We start from the raw sequence: 15,601 nt of genomic DNA, 5'->3' as shown, positions 1-15,601 counted from the left end.
GTCAGTTAAGAGGAACTGCTACTGAAGTTTGTGTCATTATTTGACTCCGTCCCTTTCATCCACAAACATCCTTCCCACTTGTGATGTCAAGGAGATTTCATGACAGATAAACTTCACATACAAGCAAACATGAATGCACATATGATAATATATGCACATGCAATATTATTATCCATGTTTAATATGTGTGTTTATGTGTATATTCATGTTTATACATATCGTGCATTGCATGAATTTATATGCATGTGTATATATTTTATATATATATATATATACACATACATACACATGTACAGGTGTGAATGTACACATACACACACACACACACACACATATAAAAGCACATATACACACAACACTTCAAATGGGTTGTTAGTGGCCCAGTTAGTTATTTACTTTGTTTTTGCATATACATGTCATGTTCATCTGTTAATCATGATTCTGTATTTTCTGTATATTCTACCCAGGAATAAAATGCAATATGCCCATCCATTTCTTCCTTGTTCTACTTGGTATAAGATTTCATTTTGGTCCTAGCATCTTAATAAACATTTTTTCAAATTAAATTGAATTTGAAAGGAAGGAAAAATAATAAATGGAATTATGGCATTTAGAATTTGTAGGGCTCAAATCAAGTCCTTTCATTGACCATTTCCCCCTCAATTCAATTCAGCAAACATTTATTAAACATCTGCTGTGTGCAAGATACTGTGCTCAGCACTTGGGATACAAAGACATAAAAAACCATCCTTACTTTCGAGAAACTTACATTTACATATTTTAAGGTAAACAATAATTGCCAACAAAAATAATTAATAAACTTCAAAACAACATAACAAGTTCTTATCTAACCCCCCTTATATTCAACAAGGAATAACCAAAAGAATGAACAAGTAAGCAAATAATATGCATTTGTTCTTTCCCTTCCAGATCTGTTAAAAAAAAATCTGCCTTTCTTTGCCAAGTTTCCTCAGCTCTTGTTTTGTAGATAAGGAAACTGAATCCTAGAGAAGTTAAGTGACTTGTCCAAGCTAGTGTCAGAACTAGAACTATGTGTCCTGTCTCCCAACAACTTTTATTTATTATATATTGAGAATATGTGATACTTCTTTGGAAGATGAGTATTTCAAAAGCCCAAAAGTGATTGATTTGGAGAAGTATCTTCTCTATCTACAACATTTATAGAATTAAGAAGTTCCCTATTCCTAAGAATTATATTTGGTCAGGAGCAAGTGAAAACCACTATGAGTCTCTCTAGGGGAGAGGTTCTTAATCTTTTTTTTTTTTAACTTGTGATGGATCCCTCTGGCATTCTTGTGAATATTATAGACTCCTGGTAGGTGGAACACCACTTAGTTCTAATGTTTGGTGTTGAGTGAAATAGATTAAATTCCTTCTGGGATTCAATTTTATGCTGGGCTGAGGGCACATCCTAAGAGATTCCAGTTTGGAGAATCATTCAGCAGAAAAGTAAGCATAAGAAAGTCTGAGTCTTCTTTTTCCAAACAACTAATTGTACTATTTTGTTCTAGGATGGAGTGCAGGTAACTGAAAGTGGCAAATTTCATATTAGCTCAGAGGGATTTCTCACCATAAATGACGTTGGACCAGCTGATGAAGGTCGCTATGAATGTGTTGCCCGGAACACAATTGGATATTCCTCAGTTAGTATGGTCCTAAGTGTTAATGGTAAGACTTAGCCACACAAATAGGAATTATTTTTTATAATTTGTGCAAGGTATTTTACCCAGCAAGCACCAACACCCTACAATGTAAAAATCAGATTGATCATTTGGAAATATTTGGATTGAAGAATTTAGAGAAGAAAAATATATTATAAGTTAGGTAGACAAAGTCCTTTATTTTGTAGAAACTAAGTGGCAACAAAGGCACGAGAGAGTTTTTAAAGGGGGCTGAGCTAAGCCAGTAGACAAATTCCCAACTTGGTGCTCGTTTCATTACATCAGACCATCTTGACCATCTTTAAGTCAGCTTGATCAGTTCTCTTCACAAGACTTACCTCTATAAGTGATGTAGTGGCTTGGTATGGATTTAATTACTGCTTCTGACACCTACTAACAATTGAACCAAGGAAAGTCACTCAACCTCTGAAGTTCTCCAGGCATTTCTCTAAGATTATGAATTATAGAAATATTCTTGATTTGCACTGATAGAAGGAATATCTGTCTCCCTTATTTCCCACACCAGTGAACCCACCTAGCCTCCCCTCAGTAAAATTACTTTTGAAATTGCTCTCAAAATAATAATATCGATTCTTTCATTAACTTGAATAGGTGAGATGTTTTAGGAATGGGGGAGTCTGTTCAGAAAATGTCCTTGATTCATATCTTTTTAAGGACACACATACACACAAACACACACAGAAATGATCTGATCTATTAAAACCATGCCCTTCCCCAGCAGGAAATACTTCAATTGCAAAATGAAATAGATCCTCTTTATTAATTACCAACATAAGGTGAAAGATGCTTATTTATGAGATTGCATAAGAAAGGACATATGGATCAACTTGAACAATACAGCAAGATTTAATCGGTTACTATGTGTACCACAACTGTATTGGGGCTAAGGAAAATGGGTAAAGCATTTCTTCTTATCTCAGAGAGATTAGTGTTTGGTTGGGGACAGAAGGCTTCTATTTACATATGACAGAAGCATACAACAGATTCTTTAGAGCTAAGGTTTATGGTACAGATTGTAAATATTATAGAAATGGTGAGAAAGGGCACATCAAAAAGGGGAAAAGTGTACTTAAGAAAACTTTGTAGAAGAAGGAAGACTTGAACTGGGAAATTTCAGGATGTGTAGTATTTAAACACATTAAGAGAGGCAGGAGGGGGGAAATCATATGAGCTCATGGGAAGAAAATCACTTGGTATGTTCCAGAAACTATGAGGAAACTTCTTTGACCAAAGTGGAAGGTGCTTTTGGGGCTGTGTTGGGATTGTGGAGCACTATGAAAACTAAAGAAAAGAATTGAGACTTACCTTAGTAAATAATATGGAGTCATGGAAACCTTATTAGCAGATGAATGATATGATGAAATGGATGTTACTTGTGTCAGAACACAGGATGACTTGAAGGAAGACTATCTGAAAGCTAGAACGCTATTGCTACAGTAAGCCAGGGGCTTAGGTATTAGTGCCTAAAACAGAGCTGTGACAGTGATGATGAGGGCTGTTGGGGAAGCAAAAGCTGTAAAAGAATTGGTAAGACCTGGAGACTGACTAGTGTGGTGTTGAAGCACAATAGTTTTGTTTTTTTTTTAAAGGAAAGCACTGGATTTGAAATCAAAGAATGCAGATTCAGCTTCTTACAGAATCATAGAATCACAGAATTTTAAGTTCAAAGAAGTCCAACCTAAACCCCCAAAGAATACCAACCAACAAGTGTTTAGCCAGTCTCTATTAAAGATAGTCTAATGAGGGATAACCCATTATTTCCAGAAACATTTCTTTATCTTGTTTGTGGTTCAGTTGTTTACACTCATGTTCTGATGTCTCTGTAACCCTATTTGGGGTTTTCTTGGCAAAGATACTGGAGCGGTTTACTAATTCCTTCTTTGCCTCATTTTACAGATGAGGAAATTGAGGCAAACAGGGTTAAGTGACTGGCCCAGGGTCACCCAGTGCCTGGGACCAGATGTGAACTCATGAGTCTTCCTGCCTCTCTGCCCTGTGCTCTTTCCAATGCACTACCCAGCTACCTTCTTTATAATATTGGAAAACCTTTGTTAAGAAGGTGGGTTTTCCACCGCTTTCCTCAAGGCTAAATTTGCTTCTTTGAAGCTTCTGTGCATTGTTCTTGGTGTTCTCCTTTGGGCCAAATAAAATAAATCTAATTCCTTTCCCATGTATCATAAGAGAGATGTCATCCTATTCTGAATCTTTGCTTTTCCTGGTGGCGGCTAGGTGGTGCAGTGGATAGAGCACTGTTCTGGTGTAAAGGCAAACCTGAGCTCAAATTTGACTTCATGTACTTACTACCTGTATATCCTTGCAAGTTCCTTAACCTGTTTCCCTCAGTTTCTTTAACGACTAAATGGAGACAATAATAGCACCTCCCCCCCACCAAAGTTGTTGTGAGGATCAAATGAGACATTTGTAAAATGTTTAGCACATGCCTGGCACATATTAGACACCATATAAATGCTAGCTTACGTTATTATTGTTGTTGTTGTTTCATTATCATTATTTAAAAAAAAAACATTTCTCAACTGATCTTATTATAAATTAGCAACTTTGGGAAAATCGCTTTATCGCCTTGGGTTTCAATTTCCTGATCTATAAAATGAAAAATGTTGGTAGACAATTTTTAACGTGCCTTTTAGCACTTATATTCTATAGCTTTATACTAGAGGAGAAAATAAAAAAGTCACTCCATGGACTTGAATTTGAGAAAATGAGAATAGTTCTTGGTATGTTCCCTGCCATTGTCTTTCCCATCCCAAATCAAAGTTCTTCAACCTCTCTTGTTCTACTTAGATCAGGATGACAAACTACTATTCCTTAAAAAAGAATGACTATAGTTTTCATCCTCTTTCTTTATGAACCTTCTACTTATTTCAGCTTCCAAGCAGTAGTGGCAAGAAATCCCTTTGAAAAGGATCAGCAGACTTGTTGGAAGTAGAAACAAATTCTGATGCACGGACTTGGAGAGTCATCTCTCTTGTGCTGTGGGTGAATCCAGCATCTCTAAAGAAGGATGTAGAAATCATAATAATATCTGGCCTATTTATACAATGCTTCAAGACTAACTTTTTTAAAAAATAGTTTTTAAAATGCTTTTTGTTTTTACATCACAGACATTTGTTCCCTCCCCTCCCTCAATCCTTTAAACTATTAATCCATTTTAAGAAGGAAAAAAATAAAATTAGTACTTTAAGGTCTGTGAAGCACTTTGCACACAATATTTCCATCGTTTGTTCATCATTATAACCCTGTGAAGGGAGAATATTGCCAGCATAATTATCACCCCAATTTTACAGATGAGGAAGCTAAGCTCAGAGGTCAATTGATTTGCTTATAGTGACACGGCTAAGTATGAGAGTCAGGACTTGAACTTAGATCTTTTATAATTCCTAGTCCAGTGATCCCAAGACCTTTTATTATTATATGTTTATATAATAATTATATAAAATAATTACATATAGCCCAAATAATAATAATAGCTAATATTTATATAGCACATATATTATATAATAACATAGTATTTATATAGCACTTATATGTTATATAATAATATATTATTTATATAACACTTATATATTATATTATATAATAATATCTCATTTGATCCTCACAACAACCCTAGGAGGTAGGTACTATTATTTTCTTTATTGTACAGATGAGGAAACTGAGGCAAACAGAGGTTAAGTGAATGCAGAAGGTCACACAGTTAGTATATATCTGAGGTCAGGTTTGAGCTTATCTTCCTGACTCCAGACCCAGTGCTCTCTCTATCCATTGTACATTGCACCACTGTGTGTGTATGTGTATCTAAAACACACACACACACACACACACACGTATATATGTATATACGTGTACACATACATAAATACATTACATATCCTAAATTATATACATAAATTTTGGGCCCAGAGGCAAATGAAACCTTTTTCTGTAGAGGCCTAAAATCTAAAAGAATATCTATCTTTAGCCAGCACATGACTACTCAGATTTCTAGATCAGTTTCTGATATTAGCAATTCTAAGAACAGGTTCAAAGTAGTCTCACTAATTCTGCTATTATATTGTATGTTTGTTCTTGGATTATGGGGAAGAAATGTACACTCCTGCTTAGATATGCTAATTTTTTTTCTTTTAGCTGTGCTAAAATTTACGAGTAAATGTAAAATCCATCTGAGAACAAGCTGTGTGACTAGTGCTATTTACTCTGTTCTGGGCCATTGACCATGGTCTATAGTTAACTTTTCTCATTACTTTGTCATGAAGCAGTCAATCAGCTCATTGTTTAGACAGCTTAATCCACCCCATCCTCCTCTCCTTACCTACAGAATCTTGTCTGGAAAATGAAAGGCTTTAATTTCCTCAGTACAAAACAAATACCTTTAAATAGAGTTTGTGATGAGTAACAAACTTTGGTTTTAAAAAAAAATGAGCCTGAGACAAAAAAAGTGTCCTTCTTTGTAAGTTTTAGTGATGTAGTGTCTAGACATAATTTTATGAGTAACGTGGGTAAGTATTTTTTTTCTGGTAATGGGCAACTTCTTGGTACTTTTGTAGTTCCCGATGTCAGTCGGAATGGAGATCCTTTTGTAGCCACTTCAATTGTAGAGGCGATAGCAACAGTCGACAGAGCCATCAATTCAACGCGGACACATCTGTTTGACAGGTATAGTAGAGATTAAAAAAAATGAATCCCTAGCTCCCTCTGATTGACAGGGACAATTTTTAAAAAATCCATACACTTCCATATAGAAATTTTACTGGTCTTCTGTTTGCTGCTGAAGGACTCAACAGCTTTTTAGTTTTTAAGTAACAAACAACATTAACATCTGGCTAATTTCTGGGGCTTACCACTCCAACTGGAAAAGTTGGCCTTCCAAATAGGAATATACCTCTGATTCACAAATAAAACATTCACCTAATATGAACTACTTTACTTTAATGATCTAATAGAAGCAAAATATTTTAAAAATTTATTAATATATTTATCACACACTGAGCTCTAAACTTGTTGCATTTTAATCAAGGTTGTGTTTTCTTTTGTATTAATTGCAGATTTTTTTCTTTTTTAAAAATTTTGCTTTCTGCTTTTGGATGAGTGAATAAGGTATAGTACATTCTTTTTCTATAGATTATTCAGCTGTAGAAATAGCAAAAAGCAAATATTTCATTTCTGTATATTGGTGGTTTGTTCCTCTATCTTCTCTCTTCAACTGTCTTCTAGTAGTATGATCACATAATTTTTCTCCCTTTTTTCTCTCTTCCTTTTAACTTGTTAGCCGCCCTCGTTCCCCAAATGACTTGTTGGCCTTATTTCGATACCCGAGAGATCCTTATACTGTGGAACAAGCAAGAGCTGGGGAAATCTTTGAAAGGACTTTGCAGCTAATACAGGAGCATGTACAGCATGGTTTAATGGTCGACCTGAATGGAACAAGTCAGTAATTCATTTAAACTCTTAAGTACCTAATGTGTGCTAGGCACTGGAGATGCAAAGACAAAAACACAATTCCTGCCCTAAGGACCTTACATTCTATTCAGAGGAAATGACACAAACATTAAAAATACGAAACGTATATTAAGTAATTTCTTGAGGAAACCACGGGGGTGGGGGGAGTGGAAAGGGAAAAGCATAAGCAACTAATTCCTGAATAAAAAATTATAAGCTCTCTTTCTCTCCTACTCCTCCTTTTCCCTCTCATCTTTTTTTTCTCATCCCTCTTTCTTCCCCCTCTTCTTTCCTATAGCTATTGCAGAAATGAATGAAAGGATCATTTTAGTCCTCAAGGGTCTGAGTCATTTAGGGGTTTTTGAAAATCCACGTATCTCTAGTAAACGAATTTGACTTTTAGGAACAGAAGTAGAAAAACCACTTTTTAGCCTTTTTTTTATTTAACAGTTTAAAATATCAATAGTGCCTAGATTTGTGACTTTATTGACACAGGAATTTCCTGGAAGAGGTAACTTCTCTACCAATTCGGTCAGCACCATCTCTGTAACTCAGAGTCTAACAGGTTGCCTACTGAGAATTAGGGTAATATTATAGGGTTAATTAGTGTTAGTATGTTTCAGAGACAGGGATTGACAACAGGTCTTCTTGGCTCTGAGGCTAACCCTATCCACTATCCCCTGCTAGCATCTGAAGTAAGAAAACAGCATTTTAGTTTTAAATAACATATCGTATTTATATCTGACTTATTTATGAGTCTTTTTTCATTGTCCATTTTCAAAACGTCAGAAAACATTGGCTGTTTTAAACTCACCATATCCTTTCATTTTAATGTGATTACAATTCCGATCTTCATAAGTAAATGCATCCAGAGGTACCAAGATTGAATCATTAGCATGTATTTCGACATTTATAGTTTGGAATGTTGTGGAACATTCCAGTGTGTTTTCTGGTCAAGATTTCTGATAAAGTGGCCAATTCCTGACTCAAGAGAAGGATACTGATAGATGACTCCCTTGAAATTATGTTACCCAGGAAGGAGAGGTGTGGATTTAAAAGTAGTTCTTTCTCAATGTGGAAGTAGAATGTTTCTCCCTAGCATTGCTGCATAACTGTTTCCTGTAGGTTCATGCAGGGTTTTGTGCATTCTTGGGGATTCTTATAAAGTCATCCATGGATCAGGAGCTCAAAAGAGACCTCAAAGGTTATGTAGATGAACTTCATTTTTAAGATAAGGAAACTAGGCTGAAAGCTGTTATTACTTGCCCAAGGTTATAGTAGGTAGTAAAAAGTGAGCTGAAATTTAAGTCCTGTATATAAAAGCCATTATTCTTTCTTTTACAACATATATTCTCTTCTACCTCTTGGCCCAGGCTCCATGCACATTTCCCTGCATGGGTAAATGTTGAAAGTTAGGACTTTGGACCATTGGCTTTTTCAGAAGGACGTTACCTCATGGTCCCAGTCTTGGAAGAAGAGATTAAAGAGCCTCATACCTGTCCCCACCGCCCAGTATTCTGCTTCATCCCATTCCGGAAGAGTGCACTAGAACAAAGAAGTCTTACTGAATCCACCCATCCTTAGTCCCTTAATCTCCCCACAGTAGCATGCTAAATTAATGGCACTTCTTTATGACTTGTGGGTCACTTTAGCAGAACCATTTATACTATGCCTTTCTTGTTTTGGTAAAAACAAAATTTACATACCCACCTTCTTCCCCCCCAAAAAAAAATCATGGTGTGAATGAATAAAATGCTTTTGATGAAGTGCCTGTGAGGAGAGGATGATCTCTGTTAAATACCTCAGTATGAAAAGTCTTACCTCAATTTTGTGTATCCCTAGCCCTCCTATTCTCCATATTTATCTGGCTAGTAAGTGTTATAAGTAAGTAGGAGGATTGATGACTATTCCTTTCATTGATATAGATCACAACCTATTCATGCCCTTTTATTCCATGTAATTCTCATCAGTGTTTTTCCACTAATCCTTCATAGGAGATTGATCCAAAATACTGGTGACCTTCCTTGAGGTTTTTTAATATGCTATGGATAGCAATATAGTAATTCCTAGACTGTCCGTGTGTTATCTCTTATTCTTACCACATGTCCACATGTGAGAACTAATGAATTAGGTGGTTATACAATATATTTTTTTCCAAACAACTCTTAAGCTGAAACAAATAATGATACATTCTAAAATGTCCAGTAAGTTTTTATATATTTATTTTCCCCCATTACATGTTAAAACATTTTTTTAACATTAAAAAAATTTTATTGTATTCCAAATTCTATCCTTTCCTCCTTATCCTCACCCCTCCCTAAGGCAGCAAGCAATCTGATATAGGTTATACATTGTGCAAGCATGTAAAACATTTCCTGATTAGTTGTGTTGTACAAGAAGGCTCAAATTTAAAAAAAAGAAAGGAAGGAAGGTAGAAAGAAGGAAAGAAAGAAGGAAAAGTAGAATGCCTCAGTCTGTATTCAGACAATATCAGTTTTTTTCTCTGGAGGTGGCTAGTATGCTTCATCAGCATCATTATCTTGGATCATTGTATTGCTGAGAATAGCTAAATTATTCATAGTTCTTCATCATATAATATTGCTGTTACTGTGTACAGTGTTCTCCTGGTTCTGTTCACTTCACTTCGTATCAGTACATGTTAAGTCCAGGGTTTTCTGAAATCATTTTACTTGTCATTTTGTATAGCACAATAATATCCCCTCATGATCATATGCCACAGCTTGTTTAGCCATTCCCCAATTGATGGGCATCCTTTTGATTTCCAATTCTTAGCCTACACAAAAAGAGCTGCTATAAATATTTTTGTACAGATAGATTCTTTTTCCCTTTTTTGGATGTCTTTGGGATAGACCTAGCAGTGGTATTACTGTGTCAAAGGGTATTAACAATTTTATAGCCCTTGGAAATGCCAAGTCGTTTTGAGGACCATATAATGTAACTGTCAAGCTTACCACCTTTGAGAGATATTGACTTGGAGGATTCATTCATTCAGTCAGTCAGTCAACAAACATGTATTAAGAACCTATTGAGTGCAAAACTACGTGTCACTATTGGGAGTTTCAGGAATAATAAAGTTTAAATATGGCCCTATCCCTACTCTCATGGAACTTACGGTATAATAGGTGAAACCTAAATGTGAAACTCTCATTGAATATTTATAAAAGCTCCTAATTCTCACATAATTCCTATATCTATTTTATTCTGAAACATTGGATAGCCTGCTACTGAAAGTATCTTTTAATTTGTTAAACCATATGTTAAAACAGAGTAATCCATGTTTAATTTGTTAAAAATTCTGAACCAGAATGCAAGCTGATTTTATTTATTCAAATGCATTGTATCTACATTTAGACATACATATATATGTGTATTTATATACTGCATACCATAATTACACACTAGGCTAGAACATCATAACTTCCTTAATAAGACATGAAAAATCCACTGGCTACCTAAATTCTGGCTCATTGTATAATTTCTCTGTATTTGAAACCTGATTCTAGGAATCTGATATATAATATGTTGCGTAAGAGTTAAGACTGCAAGGTATGGAAATGATGACAGTGTACTAAGAAAGCTTCTAAGACTTGGCATGTCACAAAGAAAATTTGACAAAAAGTATTACGTCATGTTCAATTTTGATTTTCATGATTTGAGAATTTTGTGACTTCCTAAAAATTAATTTATTGTAATTTAATGGAGAGATATTTCAATTCCATAGCTTAGGTATTGTGAAATTTAGATTTGAGAAGTATTTAAAGGAAAAAATGAGCTGTTTGATTTTTTTTAAAAAGGAAAACTAGATGCATATAATATTTTTTCTCAAGTGAGACATCAGTTAGTAATTGTTCTTCTATTTTCTTTCCCATCTTCACTTATTCCTGCCCCAATAGGAAACTTATCTGACTGAAATTCACAAACTAGAAACCATGAAGTATGTTCCCTTCACACACATTTCCCTTTATAGAGGTTGTTGTTTTCGGTTGATGATGATGATAATGGACACTAACATGGCTCTTTAAGGCTGACAGAGTTTTTTATTTTTACATACATAATCTTTTATTTGGTTCTCATAACAATTATTTAAGTTTGGGGCTATTTTATGGGAAACTAAGGCCGAGAGAGGTAAACTAATGTGCCCAAGGTCACACAGCCAGTAAGGGTTGGAGGTAGAATTTAAATCCAAGCCTTCTCATCGATAAAGACCAGTGCCCTTGCCACTAATCCATGATGCATCTTTGTCAGTTCTCTATTTACACCTCACTTTACAGTGAAGTAGTCAACTGAGGCCCAGAGAGAAGGAGGGCCTTGTTTAAGGTCATACAACTAATGTGTAGCAGAGTCGCAATTTGAACTTGGTGTGCTGACAGCCAATCCACTGCTTTTTTCCTTTCATCCTAAAAAGGCTTGGTTATAGCTAGACCGTCTCATCAGTGCATATTTTTCAGAACCTAGATCTATCAATCGACTCATATTGGGTATTTATTAAACTCCTGCTATATACACAGAACTGTAATTGGTCTCTTCGGGTTCTAGATTCTCTCCATATGAGATAACTGATGATTCTATTAATACATCAATACCTGTGTTTGTATGATTCAATTCAATTTAACAAAACTTTCTTAATGATTGATGAAAATAGACAAAAATATAACTTTCCCTGCCCTGAAGGAGCTTATATTTTACTCTGATGTCAGTATAATTTGACATTTCAATGAAGGGAGTAAAAAAAAAGTTAACAAAATTTGGGTTGTAATTTACTTTACTTCTGCTCTACAAATGAAAAAGTCATTTTTGGGTTCTTTATTTTTTTGGTCTTCATTTCAGGCTACCATTACAATGACCTTGTTTCTCCTCAATACCTAAGTCTGATCGCAAACCTGTCTGGCTGTACTGCCCACAGACGAATGAACAACTGTTCAGATATGTGCTTTCATCAGAAATATAGGACCCATGATGGAACTTGCAATAACCTGCAGCATCCAATGTGGGGTGCATCTCTAACTGCCTTTGAACGACTCTTGAAATCTGTATATGAAAATGGGTTTAACTTGCCACGAGGTATTAATCCAAATAGGCTTTATAATGGATACCAGCTCCCCATGCCTCGTTTGGTTTCTACCACTTTGATAGGAACTGAATCAATTACTCCTGATGAGCAATTTACCCACATGACAATGCAGTGGGGTCAGTTTCTTGACCATGACCTAGATTCTACAGTTGTTGCTCTCAGTCAGGCCCGGTTCTCTGATGGTCAGCACTGCAGTTCTGTCTGCACCAATGATCCTCCCTGCTTTTCAATCATGATTCCTCCCAATGACCCTAGAGTCAGAAATGGTGCCCGTTGTATGTTCTTTGTACGTTCCAGCCCAGTGTGTGGCAGTGGCATGACCTCTCTGCTCATGAACTCTGTCTATCCCCGAGAGCAGATTAATCAGCTCACTTCATATATAGATGCATCTAATGTTTATGGGAGCTCAGATCATGAAGCCCAGGAAATCAGAGATTTAGCCAGCCATAGAGGCCTCCTGAGACAAGGCATTGTACAGAGATCAGGGAAGCCTCTTCTTCCTTTTGCAACTGGCCCACCAACTGAATGCATGAGAGATGAGAATGAAAGTCCCATTCCTTGCTTCTTGGCTGGAGATCACCGTGCTAATGAGCAACTTGGGCTGACCAGTATGCACACCCTGTGGTTTCGAGAACATAATCGTATTGCTACTGAATTACTAAAACTCAATCCCCATTGGGATGGTGACACTATATATTATGAGACACGTAAAATTGTTGGTGCAGAGATACAACATATCACATATAACCACTGGCTACCTAAGATCTTCGGTGAGGTTGGCATGAAGATGCTTGGGGAATATAAAGGTTATGATCCCAGTGTCAACTCTGGCATCTTCAATGCCTTTGCAACGGCAGCTTTTAGGTTTGGTCACACACTCATCAATCCGTTACTGTATCGACTAGATGAGAACTTTGAGCCCATCCCACAGGGCCACGTACCTCTGCACAAGGCCTTCTTCTCACCATTCCGGATTGTCAATGAAGGTGGCATTGACCCCCTCCTAAGAGGATTGTTTGGTGTTGCCGGAAAGATGCGTGTGCCATCTCAGTTACTGAATACTGAGCTGACAGAGAGGCTGTTCTCTATGGCTCATACCGTGGCCCTGGATCTAGCAGCGATCAATATCCAGCGGGGCCGGGATCATGGTATCCCACCCTATCATGACTTTAGAGTGTACTGTAATCTCTCCTCTGCTTCCACTTTTGAAGACCTGAGAAATGAAATTAAAAATCCTGACATTCGAGAGAAACTTAGAGGGTAAGTTTCAAAGAAAATTTGGGACATTTCTTTTGGAATAGTATACCGATTTTGGGGAGTGGGGCAGTGATGGTTATAGTATATTCATAAACATGTCACAAAGCTACAACAATATCACTGCAAAAGGCATATTATAAAACATTGTGAAATATTCTGAAATATAAGCAGGCAGCGTTGCCAAGAGAAAGGGGGGGAAAAAGAACAAAGTAAAAAGTGCACAGCAGAGAACAAAAGGAAACTTACAAGGAAGCAAAGAAAAGATGGATAGCTCTCAACACATAGTATTTATTATGTAGGCTTTCTTGAAATGGAAATTTAATGCTATATATTTTGAATCCTCTCTTAATTTCTGTGCACATGGCATTTTTTTCTCTTTTCTTATTTTGTATATAAGTTTTAATATTTAAGTTTATGTTTCTTTTTCTTTTCTTATTAGGTGTTTAAGTTTTAGTATTTAAAGTAAAAATTAAAATTAAAAACATTTTAAAAAAGAAACACTAAGTCTCCCTTAGCTAAGCGGGAGACTATCACTACTCAATTCTTTTCATCATCTGGTGGCCCAAGTTATTCTGTGTCTCCAAGACTATAGTTAAGGAAAGGGTGATATGTAACAATTCAGACTTTTATTCATGATACTGTTTACTTGTAAAGTCATGTAACAACCATGGTCTCTGAAAAATCAACATTGCATCTCACCCAAGGGGCAGTATAGAGGCCCATGGTGTGTACAGGGTAGTCATGTTCCATTAGTTTTCACACAGTCAAGAGATCTAAAAGAAGGTCCCTAACACATTGAGTGGACCCCTTGTGGAGGATTGATTAGAGGCACAGAGAAAAACCATGCATAACTAGGAGCTACGTGAAGACATATACATCAAAAAGATCTTGGATCTGTCAAAGTATTATTGTATTTGTAATTCAAACATTCTATTTAAGACCATTCGTTAGCTTTTAGAAAAAGGGCATTTACTAAGGTGGTACTGGTAGAACAGTTGATTCAAGACATTCCACTGAAAATCTATGGAGTCTCCCAAGTGTATGTACAAAACCTAGGGGGAAATGAGATCAAGCTTAGAGAGTACACTAAATCACAGGTCTTTGTTGTTAGAAGTCCTTTCCTCACCTACTTGGGATGCTCAAGATGTTTCTCTTAGCTATATATAGCTTCTTTGATAGGCATTTTGTGGAGCTGTGAATCTACATCTACTCTGTCCTTGGCTCCTTATTTCACTCAACCCAGTCACAACTTTGGGGGAGGGGGTTGTGTGATGCTATAACACTGCTAGGGAGGTGGAAGTCCCAAATCCTCTGGACTGTTTGAAGTTTACAAGGTCCTTCTCCAGCCAAAGGCTGGGAGATCAAGGCTGAAGCCAAAGTCTCTACTGCTCCCTTAGGCAGTTCCTCCTCTGGAGTTTTTATGGGGATACCATATTTGCTCCAATTTCTGTAATAAATCCAGTTCTCAACTCACTTGTTATTTTATAAGTGATAACTAAGGCATGACCAAATTTCCTCAGTCTATTTGAACAAGATCCTCATGTAATGTCAAGCCCAGAAGAAATTTTCACACTTGACCTAAAACCTGTAATTGATTGAATCTAAAATCTATGTTGGAAATTGGTTGTTTTCACCTGATTAAGGTGTCAGAACATCTCATCACTTACTTTAACTGGAATTAATTAGGGAGTCTTCATTAATTTGTTCAATCAAAACTGACACTCTCTTTTTAGTTTTGATGTTTGCTGTCCTCAGCAAATCCAGTAGAATCTGGCAAAGTCCATAGCTGAAAATTCTGGCTAACTCTTTAGTGTCTTGGGAGGATCTGCATTTCCTTTTTGAATTCCTTCTCCATTGCTTAAGCAGTCACAGAAAAGTCTGGATGGCACAATTTGTAATCAGATCTAGTAATTAACATTTTTCTCTACTTCCAGTGACAACCCAGCACCTTTTTACAAAGCATAATAGGTTAATGCATGTTCTGTTGCTTGCAAAAACAGGGCCATCCCATCCCCAAAACAATAAAGAAAAGGAAATGAGTGAAAGGAAAACTAAATATTCCTTCTCAAAGGGAAAGCTTGGTCCCTTCCAG

At 36.3% G+C, this 15,601-nt stretch overlaps 1 protein-coding gene across 1 annotated transcript in view; it reads left to right on the top strand.

Moving 5' to 3' along the window:
- The window catches only part of PXDN (peroxidasin), a 144,083-nt gene that overhangs the window by 111,257 nt on the left and 17,225 nt on the right, over positions 1–15,601 (top strand). The window contains 4 exon segments of the mRNA XM_020965833.2: positions 1,533–1,689; positions 6,269–6,377; positions 6,991–7,148; positions 12,009–13,512. Of these exon segments, the coding sequence (XP_020821492.1) occupies positions 1,533–1,689; positions 6,269–6,377; positions 6,991–7,148; positions 12,009–13,512 (1,928 nt within the window).

The sequence above is a fragment of the Phascolarctos cinereus genome, unplaced genomic scaffold, assembly GCF_003287225.1.
Source record: "Phascolarctos cinereus isolate Bilbo 61053 unplaced genomic scaffold, phaCin_HiC Scaffold_2;HRSCAF=192, whole genome shotgun sequence".
In the NCBI taxonomy this organism is placed as follows: domain Eukaryota; kingdom Metazoa; phylum Chordata; class Mammalia; order Diprotodontia; family Phascolarctidae; genus Phascolarctos; species Phascolarctos cinereus.
The sequence above is the reverse complement of the archived record's forward strand: the minus strand, read 5'-3'. Positions and strand labels throughout refer to the sequence as shown.